A 27,235-nucleotide genomic window follows, 5' to 3' on the forward strand; every position below is an offset into this window, starting at 1 on the left:
TTCATTGTTCGCAAGAATAATAATTAAAGAGCTTCCAAGAGGGTCTTTACACCGCCTGGTACTTATGTCCTAATAACTGGATAGTAGCTACTCTGTCTGTTGCATGGTTGTATCAGCTGAGTTTGACTTTGAGCCCTTCCTGAAAAAAAATGATATGCTCTGCATCTACTCCATCTGATTAAATCTTACGTCCTATTTTGTCTGGTGTTGGATGACGTGACAGCCCCTTACATAGCTGGCTCGTTTTTACAATTTTTGGACTATGTGACAACAAATGATAAGTTCAAAATCTCAATTTTTTTCTCAATTTCATCACAAAACCGGTCCCACATAACTATAAAATTACACTGAAATGGTAAGTATGATGCTTTCTTGTTCTTCTTTTCCTTTCAGCTTGTCCCGTTCGAGGTCGCCACAGTGCGTCATCTTTTTCCATGTAGCCTGTCCTCCCCTCTAACGCCAACTGCCCTCATGTCTTTTCTCACTGCATGCCTCACTCTATCTGTAAACCTTTTCTTTGGTGTTCCTCTCTCTTTGCTCTCTTGCCTGGCAGTTCCATACTCATCATCCTTCTACCAATATACTCACTATCTCTTCTCTGAACATGTCCACACCATTGAAGTCTGCTCTCTCTAACTTTGTCGCCTAGACATCTAACCTTGGCTCTTCAACTGATGAGCTCATTTCTAATCCTATCCAACATGGTCACTCCTATAGAGAGAACCTCAACATCTTCGTTTCCACCATCTCCAGCTCTGCTTCCTGTTGTCTCTTTAGTCCGATAACTACAGTCTCTTAAACTAACACTTAAATGAACCCTTAATCCTAACCCTTCAAAGGGAGAGACAAGTCTCATTGATTGCACACAGTTATTTTCTTTGTTGCTGCTATCCTCAAAATCCCCTCGAACCAATTGACTGCGACCAACATCGGCGAAGGTTTCCTCGTCGAATCTGTGGACCTGATCACTAACACCAATCTCAGCAACGAGTTTCACGACATAATCTCTTTTGGACTGTTTCACGCAATTAACTAGAGCAATACAGTTGAAAGTTAGCATATTTTACACTCACTTTCAAGCATGCTCAAAGCTATATTAGCAGCGAGTTAACAACAAATCATGGGCAATGACATGTTTGGGGACGTACGTGACAAGTGACGACTACGCGATGACTTAAATACTGTACGTAAGGGCTCGTTATAGGCTTTAAAGGTGATGACTCTAGCTGCAGTAAAATGTGTATGGCATTTGTCTGTTTCTGAAATAAAAACGTTATTTTCTATTAGTTTTACATATGATTTGTCTGGTTTTAGCAGGGTTAAGAAATGCAACATTGATGTGATAGGCAGTAGGCGTGGCTCTATTTTTTTTGTCTAAATGTCACTTGTCAGCTTTGGCCCTTGTCAAACAACTATTCAGAAGATGCCAGTCACTTCTTGTCACCTCGTGTACACTGCACCCCCAACAAGAGCCGACAAGACTTGAAATTGGCCCAAACTCAGTGCGTTTCTGATAGCTTGGAACTGGGCATGAAACTCGCTTACTTCGCACCGTGAAGGCCAAATTGCCCAGCTAAAGCCAGTTGGTACAGTGTCTGCCTTCCTTTTTACTTGCATCAGGATAAGCAAACGCTTTCCAGATATTCAAACTTTGCGCTACTACTGGAGTCTTTCCAGACACTGACGCCATGTGACCCAATTCCTGCAGACGACATAACCTAATTGCAAAACCTAAAAGCCAATGATCTGCACAACATAAGTGTCCTTCAGTGAGGTATGTATATCACATAGCTGGGTGTTGTGTCAATCATAAAATTCAAAATACAAACAGCATAGCAGTTGCTCCATTAAGTGCGGTACACACATACCGATTTTTAACATCTTAACTAGGCTTTACACGATCAGGATTTTTGGGGCCGATCACCGATCAGCGAGCTTAAAAATACAATAACCGATCACAAGATTGAGGAATGTGTCTATTTAAATGACCTGTTCATTTAGTGTGTATAGTTGTGTACTTAATTGCTCAAAAAATTATATTTACAATAAATAATGTATCTTTGTTCCTCTATTTATGGCAGTGAGGCATAGTGACAGAACAAATGAATGGTCTTCTATTAGATGGCAGGAAGTAAATACAGTAATTAATGTATCCACTTTTTGTGTCATTTTTGTTTGTTGGTGTGCCGTGATATTTTTCAATTGTAAAATATGTTCCTCGGCTCCATAAAGGTTGGAAATCACTGGTCTCGTCAGATCGTGTATGCTACCACTAGCTTGCTAGGCTACATAACGTTTTGTTGCCTGCTTGCGAGCCGTATCGTATTAAAAGTACGGGAACATACATCAAGCAAGCCTTAAACGAACGCCCTCTCCTCTACCGAGCACCGGTGACCACCGACACACCTTTTCCCCCCTTTGTTCTTATAATACAGTCGGCGCGATCCACACTTGTTGTCGTCGCCACGGTAACGAGTGTATCCGGTCGCATTTGAGTTGACAAGATTTTGGATTCAAATATACTCATACTGTGCACGATGGCGACGCGGAGTAAATGTCTTTTGCGGAGCTGATCAATGACGTCCTGGATCGGATCGGCGAATTATGACATTAAAGCCAATCAGCCGATCAGCATTAAATGCTAAATATCGGCCGATACCAATCAGGCCGATAAAATCGGTGTAAAGTGTAATCTTAACCAATTTGTAAAGTGTGAGAAACCCCAGAAAGAAAGAAAGAAATCAGCAAGTTTGCGCTAATTGCTCTTGGAGTGTGTGGTGTACTCGAAATTACCAACACAGCACACCATCTCTACGGACAATCCCTCACACCAAAAATGTGTCGTAGCACCAAAACTGACCTTTGAGGGACAGCGTGGTTTCACAGGGCAACCAGATTGACGCAATAGTAGTAGTAGAAGAAATAGAAGAAGCGAGACTAACTGTTAGCTTATCTAGGATCAACATTGCTCAACAAAACCTGTTGTCCCTCTATTTGTGTTTGGGTGAGCTTCAGGTTGCTCTCTAATTGGGTATTGTTCCATTTCACGCAGGGGCACAGCTAGGAATTTTTCAGTGGGGTGGCCCAAAATTCAGTGGGGTGGCCACGAAAACCAATTGTCAAAAAATGTTTACCCAATTATTGCTCATGCAAGAGGGGGGTGGCCATTGGGGTGGCCTGACTCCTTAGTAGCTGGCTCAGCCAAACTTTGTGTTGACCCCACACATATGCAATTGTAAATATTGAAGAGGTGCAACTTTTACTATTGTCAGGCCCGAACGTTCCCCAAGTAGATTGGGGAGGACAAAACAGGCTTCACACACTACACTACAGGATAAAATCTCAGGATCATCTTCAGAGATATCCAATAGTCAGGCCTTGGCTGAATTTGATCAGAAGAGAGGAAAAATGCTCAAATTAGGCCCGATTATTGAAGAACACAGGTTTTACACTTGCCAGATGATACGAACCCAAAAATGACACCGCTGTTCATGAAGTGCAGTGAATGTAACTGCGGGTATTTGAATATGAATATGCATCCATCCATTTTCCGTACCGCTTATCCTCACTAGGGTCGCGGCGCGTGCTGGAGCCTATCCCAGCTGACTCTGGGCGAGAGGCGGGGTACACCCTGAACTGGTCGCCAGCCAATCGCAGGACACACAGAGACAAACAACCATTTGCAATCATATTCGCACCTATGGGCAATCTAGATATTAAGTTACCCTACCATGCATGTTTTTGGGATGTGGGAGGAAACCGGAGTACCCGGAAAAAACCCACGCAGGGACGGGGAGAACATGCAAACTCCACACAGGCGAGACCGGATTTGAAACTGTGTCCTCAGAACTGTGAGGCAGATGTGATAACCAGTCGCCCAATGAGCCATTCTTATTTAAATATTTGCTTCATAAGTCATATGGCGTGTGCGTACCACCTCTACATCATCGCCTAGTTTGCCGCTCAAACAGTCTAACGCCCTTTTTTTTTTTTTTTTTTTAAACTTTTTGGGGAGCAATGAGTTTGCTCTACAATTTCTGCCTAACAACAAGGGGTCAACTTGTAGGGTCACGTGACCAGAAATAAACCCATTGGCCTACGTCCGCTGGCTAAGCGAGCTGACATTTCAGTGGTTACATTTTTATAATAAATATTTTTGTGTAGACTAAATTGTTGGGAGAGGAACTGGAGTTAAAAAAAAACTTTTCAGGCGTGTAACTATCCATGTGTTTTATTCAAACAAGAACGTGTCAGTTCTCTGTTCAATTATAAAGGACAGTAACATGTTTTTCGCCTGTGTCTTGACATTTTTTTTTTTTTTAAGGAGTATTTATTACGCATCATTTTGCGTCACCCACTATGGAAATGCTCGACCGAACACTGTGTGGGTTGTCGGTCACTTGGTCGAACCTCCTCCTTCCTCCTTCCTCCTTCCTTGGGTTGCGCCTCAGCCATGGCGAGTTAGATAAATCACACCCACTCTCTGCTAACCTGCACACTGGGGCCGCGCACAGGAGAGGGGCAGACCGACCGTTGAACGCCCAAAATTCTCTCGGCACCAGACCGGAGTCCACTTTCTTCATTTAAGAGTAACATTCGCAAAGTATGTCCGGTAGAAGCATAGCCGCCAGGGTGCTGGTCGCTCTGTGCATCGGGAGCGCAGTGCACTGCATGCCCAAGGGGAACCACAAGCACCGAAGACAGGCACAGCAGCATCGCGTCCCCTCGGTGTCTCAGGGTAAGTTGTGACTTCTTCCGATCTGCCCACATATGAATTTCAGGATTTTACTCCATGTGACATTTTACCAGAACAAACAACCTTATCCTAAAGTCATGTTAGCGCATTCCATCTTTTCACGAAGATCAAAAGTTGCAAATAAGAAATACATTTATTATGTGGAATTGTGGAGAGAGATGAGCGACTGTGGTGTTCATGGGAGATGGAGATGTGAACAAATATCCAACTGCTGGTGGCTGGTGAGGGGAACAAAAGTGGCAAAGTAGCAATTGTCCCTGCTCCAAATGATTTATGTCTGTCCTTTTGAAGTCAAGTTAACACATCAGGGGTCAACTTTGCAGACAAGGGGGAGTTTTATCTGACAAGAAAAATGTTTTTCATCTAAATTAATCAATATTATTGTCCCAGCTACAAATGAATTACTACTGTGGCTGGGGGTCCTTTTGAAGTCCCGTTAACACATCTTGAGTCAACCTCACAGACGTGAGTCTTATCTGGGTGGGGGGGGGGGAAAAGTATTTTTTAATCTAAATTAGTTTTCGCTCAAGTTTTTGTCCCAGAACTCAACACAGGAGTTTGTTTCCACTCCAAACATGAGCATCAGGTATAGTGTTAGTATGTACGGGTTGAGTATATAATCCCTCTCACATTGTCGACAGATGGAATTTTCCCTTTTTTTTTTTTTTTTTTTAAGATGACCTGCTTATTGCTTCCAGCTTTTAGCGGCCTCCGAGCATTGTTTTACCTGCTTTCTTCTCATGTCCTGCCAGATGGCTGCATAGAAAACGGCCATTACTACAACATTAACGACCAGTGGGAGCGGCAGTATTTGGGCAGCACTCTGGTGTGCACTTGCAACGGCGTCGCCGGCATTAAGTGTATAAGCAAACCTGAAGGTGAGTTTGCATGTGTGTGCCTGCTGTGTTATTTTATCAACAAGTCTGTCTTTATTTATCTCTGTCTGAGACAAAACAAACACACCTTCTCCTCTTGTGTCCCCCCCTACCCCTGCAGCTGAAGAAAGGTGCTATGATAAGATCAACCAGCAGTACTACACTGTGGGAGAAACATATGAGAGACCTAAGGATGCCATGATTTGGGATTGTACCTGTATCGGATCTGGCAGGGGAAAGATCAGCTGCACTATTGCCAGTAAGTTGAACCTTCCATGGGAAATGCTGTCATTAATTGTTCACACCCCTAGACCACACATAACAGCTCGCACAAGCAGTTGTTGACATCTTATCTGATGTTTAAAATGTGAGTAACCCCAGAGGATGAAGAAAAAAAATGGTGTTTATATCGTGTGGTATACCTGAAATTACACACACAATCACAGAATCCGTGGCTCAGTGTTGACCACACATAAGGATTTTTGATCGTAAATACTGAACAGGTTTAATGTTTACGATTTGTTGGCTCTGAACGTTTTGCGAGCAGATTGGGGGAGGGGAAAAAAAATCACTCTTTACTAGGAGTTGAATTAATCGACTAGTCAAGGAGTCGAGTTTACTGCTCCGCATCGACGTTTAAAGCTTGATGTTGACTAACACAGTCATACATCTAAACCAGTGGTTCTCTAACTTTTTAAACCTTGTACCACCTAAAAAGATACTTGGCTCTCTAAGTACCACTATCGTGACCAACATTAAAATACGGTGGCAGGCCTAAGTGTTAATACAAAAGTGTTTATTCTTAAAATGTATATTTAATATTTTTTTGAGCAACTTTAACATCATGCATGTTTGAACATTGACACTGCGCCCAAATATAGGGGAAAAAAACAAAATAAAAACCTACCTACATAAAGATTCAATAACAATGTCAACGTCACAACACATGCCAACCAACTGCATGTCACTGTGTAACACTGTGTAACACTTGTCGCAATACGTCATATGGTCGTACCATGCTACAAGCATGTGGAAATAGTTGACAAAAACTAATAACACGATCACTTGCGTAATATGCAAGTCCATCCTCAAATACAATAAAAGCACAAGTGAGATAGAGATGGCGAAACAGAGAAATGCAAAATTTTTCCGAGCCAGTCTATGTTTTCCGGTGGAGCACAAGCCTCGTTGAAGAAAAAAAAACATGAGCATGTGTTACAACAACTACAGTATATTCTGAATCATGGTGAGTTGTATTTTTAATCATTTGTTTTGTTTCTGTGCCAGTACGTTGTTTATGTCTTTATGTGAAACCGGACGTCATCGATTAATCGACTTGGACTTGACTTTCATCACATTGTAGTCGACTGCGACATATCTTTAGTCATTCAACCACTACTCCTACCACACTCAACACCACAGGATATTCGCTCGGGATAATCTTTCAGAGACATCCTATAATTGAGCCTTTGCTAACTTTCATTGCAAGGGAGGGAAAATGCTCAAAGTTGACATGATTTTCAGTATGCGCGCAGCCTGCTTTAGTATCTTCTGGTGTGCCAGTAAACTGCCAATCTCCATTTTCTCCCCGCAGTTGTCTCACAAATGTGCTGTTGTGCAGCTGCTTACACTTAACTGTGTGGTTAAATAATGAGAGAAATGTCGAGTCATTCTTTTTTGTGGAAGTGACACACATTCAGGCATCCGCCCTCTGTCCAACTAGATCGTTGTCATGAGGACGGGGCTTCGTATAAGATCGGAGACACCTGGAGGAGACCTCACGAGACAGGAGGCTACATGCTGGAGTGTGTCTGTCTGGGTAACGGCAAAGGAGAATGGACCTGCAAGCCTGTTGGTGAGTCATAAACACACACACACGCACGCATGCACCCACAAACACACTCGCACGCGTACACGTTGACTGGCAATGACTAACGATGGCAACTTGGAGGATGATGCACTATTGTCTGCCCACTCTGTACAGGTCAGAGTGTCTCCACATGAGCGTAAACACAGCATTTTGAATGTATATTTTACAATGTCCACTAACTGTGTACGTGCGTGTTCTGCAGCTGAGCGTTGCTATGACAACTCGGCGGGGACATCCTATGTTGTTGGGGAGACGTGGGAGAAGCCCTACCAGGGATGGATGGTTGTGGACTGCACCTGTCTGGGAGAAGGAAGTGGCCGCATAACCTGCACTTCCAGAAGTAAGAGGCCAATCTCTTTTGTCTTCAAATTGACTTTAACTCATTCACTGCCAGCTGAAACAAAAAACAACAGAAACAATGTTTGTTTCTAGCTTTTTCCATAGAACATGTGTTGGTATCACCCAAAAAAAAAAAAAAAAAAAGGTTTCTGATCAAAAAGTGGAGAAAATGTCAAGCAGAACAGTGGCTTTGAAGCTAACATTGTTGCTTTCGTAAAACCTCAAACTATAAGACCAGAATAACAAGAATGAGAAAGGGCTTTTGATGGGAAAATAAACATTTATTTACAGATATACAACTAAGAAACACGTGAGTGAACTTGAATTACTGCATGGCCTGAGTTGGCTTTTTTACATGGTGTTCTCCATTCACTCCATGAACTGCAGCATCTTTTCTCGCAATTGCGGCACACACTTTCTACTTCCTACTGCGACACATACTCTATTTATCTCTGTTTATACCATACAAATATACATTATGATTGAGTTTCAGGTGTCTAAACTTGACTCCCAACGTGTTAGCTTTTCTCTCCCAGAAGGGGGAGAAGGGAGGGATTATTATGAGAGATAGTGTGATTCATCCCCTAATCTTTATCTTCTACACAGAAGCTGTGCTGATCTCCAATCCAAACCAAGGCAACACCGCCATCTACAGGGATCTGTTAGTCATTAGAGTGGTTTACAAACCTAAATTTCACAGACAAAATGGGCAAGACCCTCTTCCACGCTAACCTGTTGAAAAAACGTACTGGACTTACAATATATACGACGGTTGCAGTAAACGGTTGGAATCCAGTTGACAAATATACACTGCATTCCAAATTGTTATGCAAATTATATTTTTCTCAGATTTTTCTAGATAGTTGATTCAAATGACAGTCATCATAATTTTCAGGCCATCAACTGTCAGAATAATATTATGAAAGCGTTTTTAAACAAACCAATGATAACAGTAATTGTTTTTTTAAATAAAAAACAAAATGCACAGTTATAATATTTTTTAAATCAGCTATTCAGGAAAAGCAGAGAACAATATTATTTGCATAATAATTTGAAATGTAGTGTAAATTTACACAGGAGTGAATGAGCTAATATAAATAATTAAATCCCATATTTTTTCAGTATTTATTTTTACTTTTATTCTTTCCTTTGCGACATTCTGAGAACTCCTTTCCTGTGAATTCATGAATGTTCCCAGTTTGACGGTGTGCTGTCAAACATGTATTTTGTCTTTTTTGTAAGTGTATTACGCACGCAAAATAATTTAATTACTTGTGGTTATTTTTGGGCGGCACGGTAGACGACTGGTTAGCACATCTGCCTCACAGTTCAAATCCGGCCTCGCCTCTGTGGAGTTTGCATGTTCTCCCCATGCCTGCTTGGGATTTCTCCGGGTACTCTGGTTTCCTCCCACATCCCAAAAGCATGCATGGTAGGTTGATTGAAGACTCTAAATTGTCCGTAGATATGAATGTGAGTGCGAATACATGTTTGTTTCTATGCGCCCTGCAATTGTCTGGCAACCAGTTCAGGGTGTACCCCGCAGTTAGCTGGGATAGGCTGGGATAGGCTCCAGCATACCTGCGAACCTAGTGAGGATAAGTGGTGTTGAAAATGGGTGGCTGGAGGGTTATTTTTGTTCCAGTCACATGTGCAGTATTTAAGCACTGCTGCCTTTCGCATATCAAACATCTCTATTTCTTCTGTGCGTACATACAGTACTGTATAATCACTGGATTGAAGATTTTGTTGAAAATTGCATACATTTACCTTCATAATACATTTCTGGAATATTTCCAGTATGAATAGTTACACTGCTCACGTGCATGGGTTCGATCCACAGCCTGTAGAAACACGTAAAACAATGAAAACAATATTTTGCCATAGTTTTAAAGTGAATTGACTGTTATGTTGAGTAATTAAAGGCATGTCTATGTCCTGTAGGATTATGATGAATTACTCACATCTTTTTTTAGATCGTTGTAACGACCAGGACACTCTGAGTTCCTACCGTATTGGAGACACATGGACTAAGACCGACGCCAGAGGCAACCTGCTTCAGTGCCTGTGCACGGGTAACGGCCGAGGGGAGTGGAAGTGTGAGAGACATGCCTCACTTCACACTACCGGCCTGGGTGAGAACTGATGATATCCTTGTGCTTTTTTTTTTGTTTTTGGGACCCCTCTCCTGGTCCTCATGCTGAGAGAATAATGTATAACAGAGACAGATGTGTTGGGGGGGGGGAGCCAAGTGTTGACGTGAGAAAGAAATGTAACTCGTGATCATGACCTCATGAGCAACACAGACATGGAACAGAAGGTGAAAAAAACTAAAGACAGGAGAGCATTAAGCGAGAAAAAAATGTGCTTCAAGCTGTTGAAAGAAATGCTCTGTGTTATCTCAACAAATCATTTAAGTCAATAGTAAGGACGTTTTTAACATTGTTTCTTGCCCCCTGACCGAATTCCCACGTTCTCTTTCAGGGACCGGCTCTCGCGTGATCACTAATATCCAGCCTGCTATCTACCAGCCTCCCTCTGTACCTGAACTCCCGCAAGAAGGACCCTGTCGCACGGACTCTGGACTGTCCTATTTTGTTGGCCAGCGCTGGCTTAAGAGCCAGGGAACCAATCAGATGATGTGTACTTGTTTGGGGAATGGCGTCAGCTGTGAACAATGGGGTATGTTTTTCTCTTTAGTCATTTTAATCAATCTAATCCTTACTAAATTGGAGCTTAAAGTCTGAAATTTCACACGTCACATTGAAGAGTGTTGTTAAAAACCCTGCCAAGTCTGAATGATAAAAAAATAAAATAAAAAAATGCCACACACAAAAGTAGGCTTCAAAATTGTGAAAAATTAAGCCCGTCTCTTCGTTCTCAATCGCTGTGGGCGTGTCTGCAGAATGTGCTGAAACAACATCCAGCTCAACTGTCAAACGAAAAACATTGCTACGACCTGGAAAAAGGTTTGACCCACTAAAATATATCATCTTAAAACCTCCTGTGGCTGGAATATAGTCCACCGGGTCGCCGTGGGGCTTTTCCATGCCGCGATAACGAGACATTCCAAAGCGGCCATGCCAGCGCAAAGCGCTGATCCAGATAATGGCTGTCACATCGTAATTTGTTTTTTCCACCTTTCTCGCCGGTGTGCGCACACTCACGGCTCATAACGGGGCGCTCTAAAGCGGCCACGCCAGAAGACTATCCAAAGGTAAGCTGCATTTTCGGGGTGTAGGGATAGCTAGCTAGCTAACTAGACATCACAATTGCGCCAGATAATCACTGATGCGGAAAAAAAAGCGCTGAAGTTTATATATAGTGGTGGACAGGCGACTCAACATCCGGACCCCAAAGTGCGTCATGCTGCGTTTTTTTTTAGCCATGCCCCAAAAATCAGGAAAATTAAAATTGTACAAAACAGTTTAATGCTCTATCTCCACAAGTACTACAGTGTTCTCAGTCTTTTCATGTTTGTAGCAATTATCTTCAAACATGTACAGTGTATTTAGAAACAAATGTCTCAATTTTCAAGGTTTTTAACATTGGCATATGGTTGTGCTTTCATCCAGATGGCCCAGCTCCAGTGTATGGGGGCAACTCAGGAGGTCAGCCTTGTGTGTTCCCCTTTGTCTACAAGGCCAAGACTTATCACGCTTGTACGTCTGATGGGCGCGCTGATGGACAGCTGTGGTGTTCCATTTCATCTGACTTTGAGACAGACCAAAAGTATTCCTTCTGTACAGAAAAAAATGGTGAGCCAGCGTGTGCAACTGCCAGAAAGCAACTGGGTAGCTGGATAATCATTTTGTTGTCTCCTCCCCTAGTAATTGTGGCAACAAGGGGCGGTAATTCCAACGGTGCACTGTGCCAGTTCCCCTACCTGTACAACGGCCGAAACTATACCGACTGCACTGCAGATGGACGGAGAGATGGCATGAAGTGGTGCGGTACAACAACGGACTACGACGGCGAACAGCGCTTTGGATTCTGCCCGATGGCTGGTAAGTGGGAGTGTAAACTGGAAGAGAAGCTAATCCAGCTGTTTGGCCTGGAATCGTTTCATCGTTGTGAAATAAAGGCAATGAAAGACATATTTGAATGTGTCTTGCAGACAACAGACAACCGTAAATCACCACCATTTTCCAAATGTCAGCAACCCACATATATTTCTTAAAACATACAGTATGCATTTAATGTAGTGGTTATTCTTCTTCAAGGGGAAATTTAATATCACAAACCAACAAAATGTCACAGCCAAGCTGGCCAAGTGTAGATCTTTTCAACACAATAGTTTGTTTACCAAAGAACCAGCGAATATAACTAGCGGTTCCAATTCCAATCACGCTCCCAGACGTTAAATATTTATCCTCCCTGTCTGAAAAGGGCGACTGGTAACTCAATTAGCATCTAAACTCGTAACAGGTTGGAGTTAAAAGGACTTGGGTGATCTTGTTTTGAGTTCTGACACCTTGCCCTAGGCAAATTGAAGTCATTTGGCTTGTGAGGGAAGTGTTGTTTTGTTGAATTGGTGTCAGTTAGACCTCTGCAGGCAACAAAAGGGGCTGAAGGCAGTGAAACACCAGGGGGTTATTGACACTAACGTCTGTGAAATACTAATGAAATGGTAACGATGATGCAAGCGAAGCATAAAATGAAAGTTCCCAACCAGGTGGGTTAGCTAGCTAAGCTATCAACAAGAGTCCCATGACTAAAACTGTGGACGCAGCACCTCAATGAAACTATATCCTCTGACAGCAAGGGGAGTTAAGTCCCAAACAAATCTTTTGAGCGCTATCATCAAACAAATCTTTGGAGAACGAGCCTACATCAAAAGCTCCTTGGACTTCAAAGTTGGCAGATGGGAGATAAAATAGTCTGGCAGCAGACTAGAAAATGTGGATGAGATACACTGGAAACATCTGCAACAGTGAGGTAACGTACTTTGTTTAACATAATTACTTTTTTCAGTTTTGTAATCATCTTATTTTGTCGTGACGCAGCCAATGAACGGAGCCTCATGTCATTTGCCTAATATGATAATTCCATTTAGTGTTTTATTTTTCCATGACTTTTTTTTTCCTGTAAATCTAGGGGGCCCACGTTTAGCCAACACCCCGTTGTTAAGAAAACAGCCTGTCAAGGTTTTAAGTGGGGGGAGTTGGTTGCCTTTGCGCACCAGGGGGCCTTTGATTCAGACTTTAATGACTTAACAAAGACTGTCAAAATAAACATTGTAGTTGAGATGTAAATGGCGATGCTAAAAAGAGTGGCAGCACTCCCACTTTTTTGCTGTGGCATTTGTTGAAAAGGTTAATGTTGTGTCAGGCCATGTGGTCTTTTGGAAACAGTTTGTAGCCATCAGGAACAATTTGCATCAAATTCTTATTCGCATTACAACTCAATACACTGAAAAAACGCACTATGACGAACAATCTGCATATTAGAATCCCCTCTCAAAATCTGGACATTGGCTAGGAGAGCATTGAACCCAATATATGAGTCCATCTGAAGCCTTACATATACAGTACTTAAACATAGCCTTCGAGTTACAGTCACAGCCGTTTCCACCTCATCGAAAGGTGTTTCTCGACATGCCTTGAGCAATGGATTTAAACTAAAGATGCTTTTTCATGTGGTGGTACAGTTAATGTACACTTTGCTGTAGAAGCATTTTAAACAAAAACAAACCCCCACCCCGCAAACATTTTAAGTTATAAACTGCCATGTCACCGCACCTTTAGAGGCTAGGTGGTCTGTACTTGGTGCAGTTCTATTTCATGACTGCATTCCTACAATGCAGATCTCCTCCCGCTGTCATTATACTACAGTGTTGGTTGTTTAGACTGAATCAAACAATTCTGGCGCAGTGCCTTCCACGGTATGATTTTTCAGATAGCACGCCACCATCCTGCACTTCAGGTCTGCCGCATAACTAGAGCGTGCCCGGCCCGAATGTGACGGAACTGTTGTGCGGCGTAACGTCACATATGTAACAGCAAATAAAAAAGTGCCATGTCGTATCATAAGCTTTTACAACAAAAAATACATTTCCAGGTATGAAGCAAGATCGAGCGGGTCGCCGCCAAGCTGTACAAATACAATATGTAATACTTGACCATATTTAGAATTTCATATTGTTGGTGTAGAGCGGAATCTTCGGATTTCTAAAACCGTCACATTTCAGAAAAAAAAAAATACGGCATGGCAGTTGAGCCATTAACATTGGAACAATTTTCAACACTGTACATTGGTCGATAATCTGTAAAAATAACAGACCAACGTGGGGACTGAGCAATAGATTTGTGAAAAGAATATGAACTCGACTAAATTTGGAGACGACTGGTTCGCGCATCTGCCTCATAGTTCTGGCGACCCGGGTTCAAATCTGGCCTTGCCTGTGTGGAGTTTGCATGTTCTCCTCTTGCCTACGTCGGTTTTCTCCGGGCACTACGGTTTCCTCCCACGTCCCAAAAACATGCATGGTAGGGTAATTGGAGACTCTAAATTGTCTGTAGGTGTGAATGTGAGTGTGAATGGTTGTTTGTCTATATGTGCCCTGCGATTGGCTGGCGACCAGTTCTTGGGTTACCCCGCTTCTCGCCCAGAGTCAGCTGGGATAGGCTCCAGCACGCCCGCGACCCTAGTGAGGATAAGCCGTACGCCAAATGGACTAAAGTCTGTAAGCGATTCATTGAAAATAAAATAAAAATTGTTATTAATCAATTTGATCAATTAGATGTTGATTAAGCGATGAATTATGACACATCTACATTGTAAAATGTGAGACACCCCACACATGACAACGAAAAAAAATCGTCAAGTGTGTTCTTTGACCAGATTGTCGGTGTGTGTATCCTGCTTAACCGTAAAACTACCTGTAACAACAGCACTTTGAAACTAAAGCAAACTGTTTTCATGATGCTGACTTTTCTGAAAAATAGTCCAATCCTGAACATAAATATAGTGACTTTTAAGACAGCTTGATCACATTCACACACTGGCATAAAAATGCTTGTCGTCAACGCAAATGTAGTCTTTAACTACAGTATCTCTCTTTAATGTAGAACACATGTTGAACACACACAGTGTTCGCAAACAGGCACACAGGACAGATGTTTCTGGCTTGTGATCTCTTTTTTTTTTCTGGTCATTAGAACACAGATGTCCATTAGTGGGGGAATCCGGGCGATGCGTACCTACTCGGCTCATCAGCATCTTGGTTTTCCTTTGTGTCTTCCAGCCCACGAAGAAGTGTGTACGACCAGTGAAGGGGTGATGTACCGTGTGGGGGACCAGTGGGACAAACGGCATGAAGTTTTGGGTCACATGATGCGGTGTACCTGTGTGGGCAATGGCCGAGGAGAATGGAGCTGTGTTGCCTACTCCCAGCTTAAAGGTATGCAGTGGGTGTGTAGGTGTGAATTTGGCCTCTCTGTGTGGTGTAATACTAGAGTGCAATATTGATATCACCTGAGTGACAACTTGAAAGGTCGTGGGTGATGTCTAATAAGCTACATGTCAAAAGGTTAAAGCTGAGTATGCACACCTGTGCATTACAGGTTTCCAGTTGCACCTGCACTACACACGCGTACACACAAGATGTTCACCAGCTGTAAAAGATGTTTCATTTGGCTTTTGCTCATGTCCTTCCATGTCTTTTTTGACCGCATTCATTTGTGTCTTTTAGACCAGTGTATTGTGGATACTCTGACCTACGAGGTGAACCAGACTTTCACCAAACAACATGAAGAAGGCTATACGATGAACTGCACCTGCTTTGGACAGGGGCGTGGTCGCTGGAAGTGCGACGCCATTGGTAGGTTGAAGTTCTCTTGCAAAAGTTCAAGAAATGCCAAATGGACAAGGGGAAAAAAATTATTTATCCATCCTATGGAAATTGTCCCAGCTGACTGGACGAGAAGCAGGTAAACCCTGTAAACGCTATCGCCATCCAGTCGCAGGGCACATATAGACACACAACAAAATTTAAAAACCACCTACGGTGGACCCCTACTTTCCTTTGGCGATAAGGATCGGGCCCGACCACAAATAGTGAAAATCCGTGAATAATTGATGCCCAATACAGTTGCATCGAAAAAAATCAATCAATCAATAAGCATTTTCTACAAAAAAAGGCGGGTTGTTCCCCCCACTAAAATAAAATATATATAAAAAAATGAAAAAACAAATTCCACTAAAAAGTTAATCCGCAGGTGCCGAACCTGCGTGCTGAATATGCGGGGGTCCACTGTACTGAAAGAATGATTTCATGAAAATGTTTTGCACATAAAAGCTATATAAACATTTTACCTAAATAAATGGTTAATAACTAACAGTTCTTAAAAATTACATGCGAATGTATGTAACCAAAAGTCAAATAATGAACGACACTTGGCGCATGTAACCAAAAATCAAATAATGAACGACACTTGGCGCAGTGATGCTTTTACGTACCGCTAGAGGGAGCCAGTGTACCACTATTGCCACTCATACCACACTTTCAGTACCAACATGACAAGATTTCCCAAAAAGGACAGTCTGTTAAAATTGCTTAGTCTGGGTGGAATGCCCATTTCAACACACAACTCACCGAGAATCTTGAAAATCGGATGGCGGTCGAGGAGAAATTGAGTTTTGTGTGTGTTGGGGGTGGGGTTGAGGAACGATTGCCTTTTTGAGAAACATTTTTATGTGATCAATCAAAAAGATCTGGTCAGAAAACACTTTGAAATTAGAGTAAAACTTGATTATTTTTCAACATACTGCATCTCCTCGACCTTTTGGTTTCATCTGCTACATAGGGAAACCCTTCTCTGATTGGCTGACAAGTTTCAGTTAAAAATATCCACCAATAAACTGGTATCGGGCCAAAATTCCAAGAGGTCGTCAAAGTCGATGTGTAACAAATTACCGTGATGTTTCAAACGGCATCACTTTTCCTAAAAACTTGACTTAAATAGTGCAAAGGGGAAATTAGTCGTAAGAAGAGCTGTGTGGGCTGTAGAATAGGTCATAAATGTTAGTAATCAATTGTTTTTTTCATCAATTTATTCATTATGGAGGATTTTAGAGACGTTTGAAGTACTTATTCAAACTTATTTAGAAAATTCCGCAAAGATGGTGACCACTTATCATGTTGCTACTTTGAGAATCACTGCACTAGACTCTCATGCCGCCTTAAATAACATTTAAAAATTAAATGAATAATAATAGTATTTCCCTTAAACTAATTACACAAATGTAATGCATATTCAAGTTTCCAGGCCACTGCTGGAACCCTCTTTTGCTTTGACTGCCCACAGACCAGTGCCAGGAGCCAGAGACACGAGCCTTCTACCAGATTGGAGAGTCTTGGGACAAAGTCATCCATGGACTCATGTACAAGTGCTATTGCTATGGTAACGGCATCGGAGAGCTCACCTGCGAGCCCCAGCAGTCCTATCCTGGTAAGACACATCATGAGCGGCGGATGTCGGCACGACAAAGTTGATCGTCAGTGCATAGTCTTGTTGTGGTCGTAGTCTGCCGTCGTATAGAACTGCACAAGGTGTTACTCTAGCTACATTCGGAGCTAAATGATGCTAGCCCCATTCTTCACCATGGCAAATCTCTAGGCAAGTCACTGTTTCTATTAAAATGCCTCTCTGACTGTCAATCAAAACTGAGCCTTATTATCTTTGTAAAGGATTTATTTATGTTACAGAATACCAACATTGCAATTGCAAAGTGTCATAAATCACTTCTTAAAAGGAGGCCCTTGACATTAATGTGTGACAGAATGAGATTGGTGGGGTGTGAGTTCCTCCCTTGCAAATAACCTCTCCCACATTTGAAGCCTTTTGTTCCAGCTAGCATGTGGCACTTCCCCTTGCTGTTACCACAGCTGTACAAAACACTGGAGTGCACACATACAACCAAATTTCCATGTGTAAAAGAACAACTTTCACATTTATAGATTTTTTTTTTTTTTACATTTTTTTTTTTTTATTATTACTTAAAATTTAACCAAACATGAAAGACTTAGATCTTGTTCAGCAGTGCTTCAGCACTCACTGTTTGCCACTAAGGTAAATTGCGACCCTATTTATAAATGTTAGAGTTAGCCAAAATCAGGCAAGAAAATTGTTGTACTTTAAGGAGATTTACTCTTTCCAGTTGGGTTAAGCACTTGACGAGCGATAAAAAAAAATGTAGGGCACATTTCATCTGTAACTAGCCATAATGGCAACCAGCTGTAGCGTGCGTGTGTGTGTGTATGCATGCATGCGTGTGTGTGTGTATGCATGCATGCGTATGCGAGTGTATAATACAACATGCTCAGATTTTAAAAGTGAGAGTGAAGTCCGGGCTCCAAGTCGGGGTACAACCATAAAAGGTAAAAAAGGAAAGCCCAAGGGCAATGCGCAGTATGCTCTGTTATGATAAGATCCTTTAAAAGGGTTATTTGCTTTAATTGCTCTTTAACTGTAATGGAACTCACTCTTTTGCAGCCTTTCATTTTTATTAGTGAAATAAACCCATTATAATGTATTACAAGTAAATGAAGCATACTTACTGTATTTGAAAAATGTAAAAACATACCTTAAGAGTTACATTGCACTTTACAGTGAGAAAGTACGTGTATGCGGGTGTGTACATAGATGACATTCAATGCAAATAGCATTGATTATGTGATGTGTGTAGCACATGGGATTCAGCAGAATCCGCCCTCCACTCGTCAGTGGCCTGTGGCTCTGCTACGGTCTTTAATTGGTCCCAGATTGTTTTTGAGGTCTGTGTATCAGCTAGGACGTCTGGTTAACCGAGCCACTTGCGCAGAAACCTTGATTATAGGTCTGCAGTTTGGAAAGGTGGTTAGCAGCTTCAGTTCTTTATAGAAGCTACCAGTTTCTATCAACAGCGCTTATGTCGGCTCTGCTCTCCATATGGCTGATGGTTTAAGACGACTAGATACCTTCTTTTCCTTTAGTTTCCCATACAGGAAGCATGTTAAACGTCCTCTATTTATACGCTTTTGTACTTACTACTTCTACTTCTCTAATGTAAATCACAGATGTGATTTGAATGATTTCCTCTGTGATGACATAATACTCTTTTAGATTGGAACTCCTGTCAGCTACCAAGAACTTCAAGGTATTCCAGGCAATCAGGGAACTTGTTTGCACATATGTGGGGCAGATGTTCAGTGGTTTTAGGCAGCATGTGGCAAACAGGGAGTTTGCCACATGCTGGGGAGTTGAGGGTGTTTCAGGGAGTTGAAAGTGTTTCGTATCAGTGCATTTTGACATTCTTATAATGGGTGTGCCCTTTCAACACCCAATAGATCAAATAATCACTTGCTAAATGGGATTTTTACTGGGCCACTATTATGTAGAGCCTTAGCAAATGCATACCGGCTCCATTTCCAACTGCTATTTTGATCATCTTCACAAATTCAGAGGAAAAGTCTATTCCCATATGGCTGCCGAGGTCCAAGCTGGAATTTGACAGTTGCATGCTATTTTTTTTTTTTCCTGGAAGAAATTCTTACTGCATACCTTTTTGCAGAGGAGATTAGTGCGCTCTTCTTGAGACAAGCTGTCGAGTATTTTTGCAGGGTAATATTGAAAATGGATGAACCTGCCCATTAAATTTGTGTCATGTTATCAAATTTTGACGGACTGAAAGTTCTGGCCTGTTTTATGTACTCTGTTCCTGCCATCTCTTGTAGGTGGTCAGCGTCCTGTCCAGGTGATCATAACAGAATCTGGCAACCAACCCAACTCCCACCCTATTCAATGGAACGCCCCACCATCTGCTCACATTACCCAGTACATCCTCAAATGGAGAGTGGTGAGTTGGAACATTGGCATAGATATGATCTCGCTCCTCACTGTGGTTGTTTCAAATATTAATAGCCCTTTATTTTCTGTCCTTTTGAAAGAAAAATAGTGACAATGCATGGAGGGAGGTGATGATCCCTGGTCATCTTAACTCCTACACCATCTCCGGACTGAAACCGGGCATCACCTACGAAGGTCAGCTGGTCAGTGTTTTGCGGTTTGGACGGCAGGAGATCACACGCTTTGACTTCACCACACATTATGGATCATGTGAGTTGCGAGAGTCCAGGTCTGCTGTGTGTGAATTCGGTGAACACGTTTCGTCACTGTCGAGCACAATCACATTTCCAAAATCACTACTTTTGATAGAATTACCAAACACCGTAGTATCGTTCAGGTTGGTGTTATACCTTTTAGTGATATCATATACTGTTGCGTACCTACCAACATCAACACAATACCACCTCAAAATCATGTTCCATCACAAAAAAAAAAAAAAAAAAAAAAAAAAAGCTAATTTATTCTGCTCTACATCGTCAGCGCCAGCCGTCCACCTCAAAGTCTGCGGTCATGCCAGCCCCCCAACCAGACAAACAGACATAAAGCCTTTAATACTTGACAAAAGCAAACGACTGTGGTTACATCATTTGTGGTTACGTCAACTCTTTCTCAAATGTCTTAGAGCATGCGTGAGGCAATAAATTAAACGATGAGTTGACAGTTTTATAGGCAGAAATGAATCCAGACGCACTTACCTTTGTGGCTGAACCCTTCCTTCTGCACCGAAGCATGACAGCGATCCATTTTTGACAAAACAGGTTTACTCAGCTGTATGCAACCTAACTATTTTCACTCATTATTGGCAAAAAAAACAAGCGGACATTCAATCTTGAGGCAACATATTGCCGCACGGCTTCCGCAGAGTGAGAGAAGAGGCGGAGTTTACAATACTTCTCAGACAGTTGAGCGTGAGAGTAGTTCTCAAGCAATTTTCAATACTTTAAATTGGTTAATAATGTGGAACATTAATAGACGATGTGGCTACAGATCAATAGTATGATTTGGGAAAAAATATTAAATTGAGCATATTTGGACATACGAGGTTTCTGCCTGACAGTGATATGTTATTCTGAAACATTTTTCAAAAATTATTATGATGTCACTTTTGATGTTCTACTCCTTCCAAATTTCTCCACCTATTAAAACAGTTTCAACTTCATCATCATTCAGGACATCTTGGGAACTATAGCCACATCCCCCCCCAATACCTATTTTTCCCACAATTCCATATTTTTCATGAAAAAAAATCCTATTTAAATGCCTGGAGACATTCCATATTTAACTCAATCCTTCCATATTTTAGCTTATTCAACCCATTCAAACCATTCCAACTTCAAACTGTTTCGCTCATTCAGGACATCTTGGAAGCTATTTTTGACATTTTCCTAATGCCACCTTTTTTTTATTATTCCACATTTTCCATGAGAACATTTCCAACTTAATTCAGACATTTTAAATATTTACCTCTATCTTCCACATTAATCAACTGATCCAAACCACTCCATCTTCAAACTGTTCAGCTCATTCAGGATGTACACGGAGCTATTTATAACATTCCCCAAATTGCCGTACTGTACTCTCATAATGAATTTCCCACATTAAGAGCTATTTTCCATATTTACATCCTCCTTCCACATTTCTTGACCAATTCAAACCATGCCACCTTCAGGTGTAACATTCTACATTTCAATATTTCAATTATCGGTAATTCCAGAGCATCTCACTGCACTTCTTCGGCATTCACATTTTCTAGTTTTCTATTGTTTTGTGTTCTGTCAGCATTCTCGGCTCTCATCTGACGACTCTGTACTTTTTCTCCTGTCCCTCTCCTAGTGGCTACATCACAAGGCGAGACCACCCAACCTCCACCTATGGTCGACACCTCCGAGTCGGTGACAGAAATTACCTCCAGCAGCTTCGTTATCTCTTGGGTCTCTGCCTCCGACACGGTCTCTGGTTTTAGAGTAGAGTATGAACTCAATGAGCAGGGACAGAACACTGGGGACCCTGTGGTTCTAGGTAAGTACAGCAACACTCATATCAATGGATATTCATATGTGCCACAAAATAATGAAACTCTTTAATGAAGGATTGACCGTGATAACATTTTAAGTTAATGGAATGAAAACGCTAGCAAACAGTTGTCAAATGGGGGCGGAGCTAGGGGCAGGGTTACAAAAAGTGTAGAATCCAGTATTTGCGGAATGTCACGTGACCAAACCCAGAAAACGGTTAGTGGATTTCTTGTGTATGCTGCGCTAACGACCATGACTGCGGGTTGATGACATGAGAGTTTGAAACCGAACTTACTACATTTTTTTTCTTTATGGCTGGTTTCTTCAGACAAAAGTTAAATACATGTACAGTATATCCTTTATTTATACAAATATGATGTGCATAAGCACGGATTAAGCTTAAACACTTTAAAGTTCCTGCACCCGCACGCTTTGTTTAGGTCCCCTTCACCATTCACTCAAGCAGCTAGGAAGTGCTTCGACCTATTTTTCCCAATGCGGAAGTTTTGTTTTAGTTATTTATACAGATCTTTTTTTTTCTGTCCTTAGAAAAATGTGCAACTCTTACCTGCATATACGAGAACCTTGAATATTGAATTATTTTGGTTTACCAAGTGTATAACTTGGGGGTAACATGTTTGTGCATATATCCTGGTCAGACCTGCCCCGTACAGTTACATCAGTGAACATTAATGACCTTCTACCTGGGAGGAAGTACATAGTTAGTGTCTACGAGGTGACGGATGCTGGAGAGGACAACCTCATTCTTTCTACTTCACAAACCACCGGTGAGTGCATACTTTTGTCTTTGTTAGGCACAATGCATCTTTTTTTTAAGTACCTGCAGTATTGGCTTGAATACAGTTCCACCTAAAAGCAAAGAAAATATCTTGAATATGTTTGTCTTCAACTTACATTCGTGCCATGTTTCAGCTCCCGATGCCCCTGCTGAACATGAAGTGGAGGATATCGGAGAAACCTCTATTGTGATTAGCTGGGATAAACCCCTGGCTCCCATCACTGGTATGTCCATGCCCATGAGCAACACCTCCACACTACACCCACACCTTATACTTTATTCTTTTGCACAGGTTATCGCGTCGTCTACACCCCATCCGTAGAAGGTGAGAGCACTGAGCTGACTCTCCCCGATACAGCAACGTCTGTGACTCTGAGTGACCTACGGCCCGGAAAATTGTACAATATTAGCATCTACGCAGTGGAGGACAGCTTGGAGAGCGAGCCCATATTCGTACAGGTCAACACTGCTGGAGATCCAGTGCCAGGTAACTGCGTGTGTACAATTACTAAGAATCAGCATTGGCCTTGTAATTTTAGTAAGAATACGGCTTCAACTAGGACTCTCGGCTGGTGCAACAGTATTACAGAGCACTTAAGTAGGTGTTCCGCATTGGCCATGATAATATGACAGTGATCATTTTCCTCAGTGTATTATGAAAATGATTTTGAAGCTGTTATTTTATAAACTCTGCAATTCAGGGATGTGTTTCTAAATACATTATTACTGAAAACGTGCAAAGACTGAGAACTACCTGTGTGGAGATATCGCGTTAAACTGTTTTTCGCCAGTAGAGTTTTGCTGATTTCTTTGGCCGTGGCTAAAACGGCACCCGTGGCGCCTCTCCCCACTATATAAGAATATGACCGGCTTCATTGGTATCAGCAGTTATCCACCACAACTCCGATGTGGAGTTAGCTATGCCTACACCCCGAAAGTACATCATCCCTTCTGATAGTCTGCTGGCATGGCTGCTTCAGAGTGCCCCGTTGTCAGCCAGGAGTGCGCACACGTCACGCAGAGAAGGTGGAAGAAAAAGTCAGATTTTGACGGCCAGCGTGTGGACTGGGGCTTCGCGCTGGCATGGCTTTTTTTAGACCTCCTTGTTGACACGGTGTGGAAAGTCCCTGGAACGACCCAGTGGGATAGTCTGTATTCCAGCCACCAAAGGGTCAAACATGAAGTTCAGAGTAGTCATAAGAAAGATGTTAGAAGATGTGTCATCCATTTTTCCAGGACTATTAATGATATTTGATTGATTGTCAGTTGATATATTGAGCGGCCGTGGTTTCAGTGCGTTCAACAGACAGGCCCAGTGTCGGAGAGCAGACAGAACGGCTTATTTATTTCACGACTTGGAATCCTACTTTTTTTGACATGATTTATTTTTTTTAAATCATTAAAATTTGGCAGGGTTGTTAACAACACTCTTCTCTGTGGTGTGTCAAATTTCGAAAACATTTATTTTCACTTTACAGGCACCTTAAAGTAACATGACTTCAACTCATCTATCACACCATTGAACCTTATGGCCTATGTATGTCTCAGTTAGGGCACCTTCCAGCCACCTTCATTATTTATGTTTCCTTTACTTAGTACTGTAAATTCAAATCGCTTTCCAAAGGAAAGTGATGTCACAGAGTTCATAGTTCTGATTGATTAGAACTATGTAAAACTTTCCACTCTGCCAGGCCCAACATGTGGTTGGCCCAGTCGAGCAGATGCTAAAAATGCGTATGTGTGAATGTGTTTGCATAACCTGTGTGATGGAAAAAAGATGTGGGACCTGATTGAGAGTGCACCACCTTGTTTGGAACGAGGTGCTGATCTCAATCTGTTATGACAGATGCACAAATGGCAACTGGACAAATTGTGACAAAACTGTCCTGTTTTTTGTTTAATGTGCTAATTGTTTAGAGCCAGTCTTAAAACCATTACCTTATTTGATTTAAACTGTTAAGTTTGTATTTGCTTCACAAGGTCTTAGTAAGGTTTTTATTAAGGATTGGAAGGGTATTGGTTTCATTTTACAAGCCCAAAAAGTTTCCTTTTTATTCTGTGTTGTTAAACAATGAAAACCTAATACCAGGTGTCTTTTCCCTGTCACCAGAGGAAGTAGCCTCCCCAACAGACCTGCAGTTTTACGAGGTGTCAGATAAGAAAATAGTTCTGACCTGGTCCGGGCCAGCCGGCGATGTCTCAGGTTACCGGGTCACTGTGGTCCCAGTGGACGAGTCTGGCTCCCCTCAGAGAGAGATGACTCTACCTGTCAGCCAAAACTCGTACATTGAAGTGACCCACCTCCAACCTGGAACGCTGTATCGCTTCAATGTCTACACGATTCACAGTGGAGAGGAGAGCATACCACTTATTGGGGAGCACACCACTAGTGAGTATGACAAATTTAGGAGCGCACATTTGAAACACTACATGGACAAAAGTATTGGGACTAGTGTGCATTCCACCGAAAGGAACTGAAAATGGGGGAAAATGTGACATTCAAGTATTTTCACATCACTCAAATCCCATCTACAGGGATCTGTTAGTCATTACAAGCGTGTTCAAGGAATTTCACAGACAAGCCGGCGAAGATCCTTTCTCACGCCGACAAATTGAAAACCGTACTTTGCGAATATACTGTATACGTTGGTCGCAGCAAACCGTACATTGTACATGTGTATAGTGACAATAAAAAACATTCTAGATTCCAGTTGATGAATATGAATGTTCACGACAGTGAATGAGTTAAGTGACTTGTCCCTATAGTGTCTGTGTTGTCGCTCCAATTTGTGGTTGATCATACTTTCACTAGTAAGTCTCCAAACCTTAACATTTCTCTTTCCAGAGCCTGATGCTCCAACAGATATCCATTTCACTAACGTGACAGAGGACAGTGCTGTGATTTTGTGGTTCGCCCCACGAGCCAAAATTAGCGGATACCGGCTCTTCCTCACCGTTGAGGGCTCAAACCCGAAGCAGCTACGCCTGCCAGCCCGGCTCTCCCAGTACACCCTCCTCAACCTGAAGCCAGATACAATGTATACTGCTACACTACACTCAGAGCAAGACAACACACTGAGTGAAGGAGAAACAGCTGTCTTTACCACTAGTAAGTACTGTGGTCACTATTGGCAGGTGCATTTCTAGGTCAAAATGGTAGTTTTAGTAAAAGGAGCAATGATATGAAAATGACCCAAACTTCCTTTGTGTTTGTAGACCCACCAATGGGTAATGCTCCCCATTTCAGCACTGATGTTACTGACACCTCTATTATAATCTCTTGGACTCCAGTGCCACGTGTCGGATACAAGGTATGCTTACTAGCCTCATCTCTAGAACAAAAATCCACATATATTATAGCAGATCCCACAGAAATATGCCACCTCGTGGCTGTGACTGCAGTATAGGGAATGATCGCACACAATTCAGATTTCTTTTCTGCTCAAAAAGCACAATTGGGAAATGCATCATGGCAGCACAAAGACAAAATGACACGTTAAACCAGATACTTTATTTTCTGATTGGAATTGGGCCCTATTCTAAAGGAGGATACAAATCTAATAACCCATCAACACAAGCTTGACGTCATCAAAATATACAGATTGGTGCTGTATACATGCCCACGTCTGCTCAAAAACTTCAGCGAAAACATTAACTACTACATATGATATAAATATATATGCTACATTAGAGTTGTGTGCATCATTAAATAAGCAAACACATTTTCAACAGTGGTAAGGAGAGTAATGTGGAGGTTAGCCTCATTTAAAATTAATGGGGGAAAATTTAGCCCAGGCCACCTAAATGCCATGTAATATTTGTATTATTTCTAGGTTATTGTTCACTTTTGTGTTGTCACTGCCCAGTGTTGACGCTTGTGGAGTTATTTACGTACAATTTGGGCATTCAGGCTGTTTCATGTGTTCTGTGAATGTAAACAGCAGTATTGAATATGTGTCACATGAAATGCACATAGTAATACAGTGGTACTTTAACTTAGGAGTGAGACAACTTTTGAGTTTTTCAAGATACGAGCCATCCCTTGGCTTCTTCTTCTTTTCCTTTTGGCTTGTCGCCACAGCGCGTCATCCTTTTCCATGTAAGCCCATCTCCTGCATCCTCCTCTCGAACACCAACTGCCCTCATGTCTTCCCTCACGACATCCATCAACCTTCTCTTTGGTCATCCTCTAGCTCTCTTGCCTGGCAGCTCCATCCCTTGGCTATTTTTTTTTTGTTTTGACAGGTGAGCAAAAAGAATGTTGGCCGTAAACTCGACTCACATTTCAAATGGAAAAAAAAAGAAAAAAAAATCATCCTACAATATCACTAAGCGGAGGAAAAGAGACTAAGGATTCTTATGCCTTTAAGAGAGCTCCTGCGTTCATGACTTGACTTGAATTTTTGGACTCAAGCAAAGACATCACTGTTAGGAGGCAGTATCCAATTTATAGTAGTATAAATAAGAAAATATGACAATACAGTAAATACTCTTAAATTATTGAACTGACAATTTCTCAATGGACAGTTTTGTTATTGTGAGCATTTAATATTGCTGCAGCAATAATACTGTTTTGGAGGTATCGTGTATGAATGAAAACATTAGATGGATGGGCATAGAAGTCCAGAGAAATATGTGATCTGATGCTGTCTTTTTCACAAAAACCTGTGGGAAAACGGACAAACTACTCAAA

At 41.8% G+C, this 27,235-nt stretch overlaps 1 protein-coding gene across 1 annotated transcript in view; it reads left to right on the plus strand.

Moving 5' to 3' along the window:
• Positions 1-4,407: 4,407 nt before the first annotated feature.
• The window catches only part of fn1a (fibronectin 1a), a 37,778-nt gene continuing 14,950 nt past the window's right edge, over positions 4,408-27,235 (plus strand). The window contains exons 1-21 of the mRNA XM_061791781.1: positions 4,408-4,738; positions 5,509-5,634; positions 5,753-5,890; positions 7,355-7,486; positions 7,704-7,841; positions 9,817-9,975; positions 10,325-10,522; positions 11,416-11,598; positions 11,671-11,847; positions 15,087-15,242; positions 15,534-15,662; positions 17,149-17,292; positions 19,557-19,678; positions 19,770-19,938; positions 21,562-21,747; positions 22,403-22,531; positions 22,677-22,766; positions 22,835-23,029; positions 24,653-24,931; positions 25,388-25,651; positions 25,759-25,853. Coding sequence (XP_061647765.1) covers positions 4,606-4,738; positions 5,509-5,634; positions 5,753-5,890; positions 7,355-7,486; positions 7,704-7,841; positions 9,817-9,975; positions 10,325-10,522; positions 11,416-11,598; positions 11,671-11,847; positions 15,087-15,242; positions 15,534-15,662; positions 17,149-17,292; positions 19,557-19,678; positions 19,770-19,938; positions 21,562-21,747; positions 22,403-22,531; positions 22,677-22,766; positions 22,835-23,029; positions 24,653-24,931; positions 25,388-25,651; positions 25,759-25,853 — 3,342 coding nt within the window. The 5' untranslated portion in view covers positions 4,408-4,605. The remainder of the gene's footprint in view (positions 4,739-5,508; positions 5,635-5,752; positions 5,891-7,354; positions 7,487-7,703; positions 7,842-9,816; positions 9,976-10,324; positions 10,523-11,415; positions 11,599-11,670; positions 11,848-15,086; positions 15,243-15,533; positions 15,663-17,148; positions 17,293-19,556; positions 19,679-19,769; positions 19,939-21,561; positions 21,748-22,402; positions 22,532-22,676; positions 22,767-22,834; positions 23,030-24,652; positions 24,932-25,387; positions 25,652-25,758; positions 25,854-27,235) is intronic.

The sequence above is a fragment of the Phyllopteryx taeniolatus genome, chromosome 12 (genome assembly GCF_024500385.1).
Source record: "Phyllopteryx taeniolatus isolate TA_2022b chromosome 12, UOR_Ptae_1.2, whole genome shotgun sequence".
Lineage (NCBI taxonomy): Eukaryota > Metazoa > Chordata > Actinopteri > Syngnathiformes > Syngnathidae > Phyllopteryx > Phyllopteryx taeniolatus.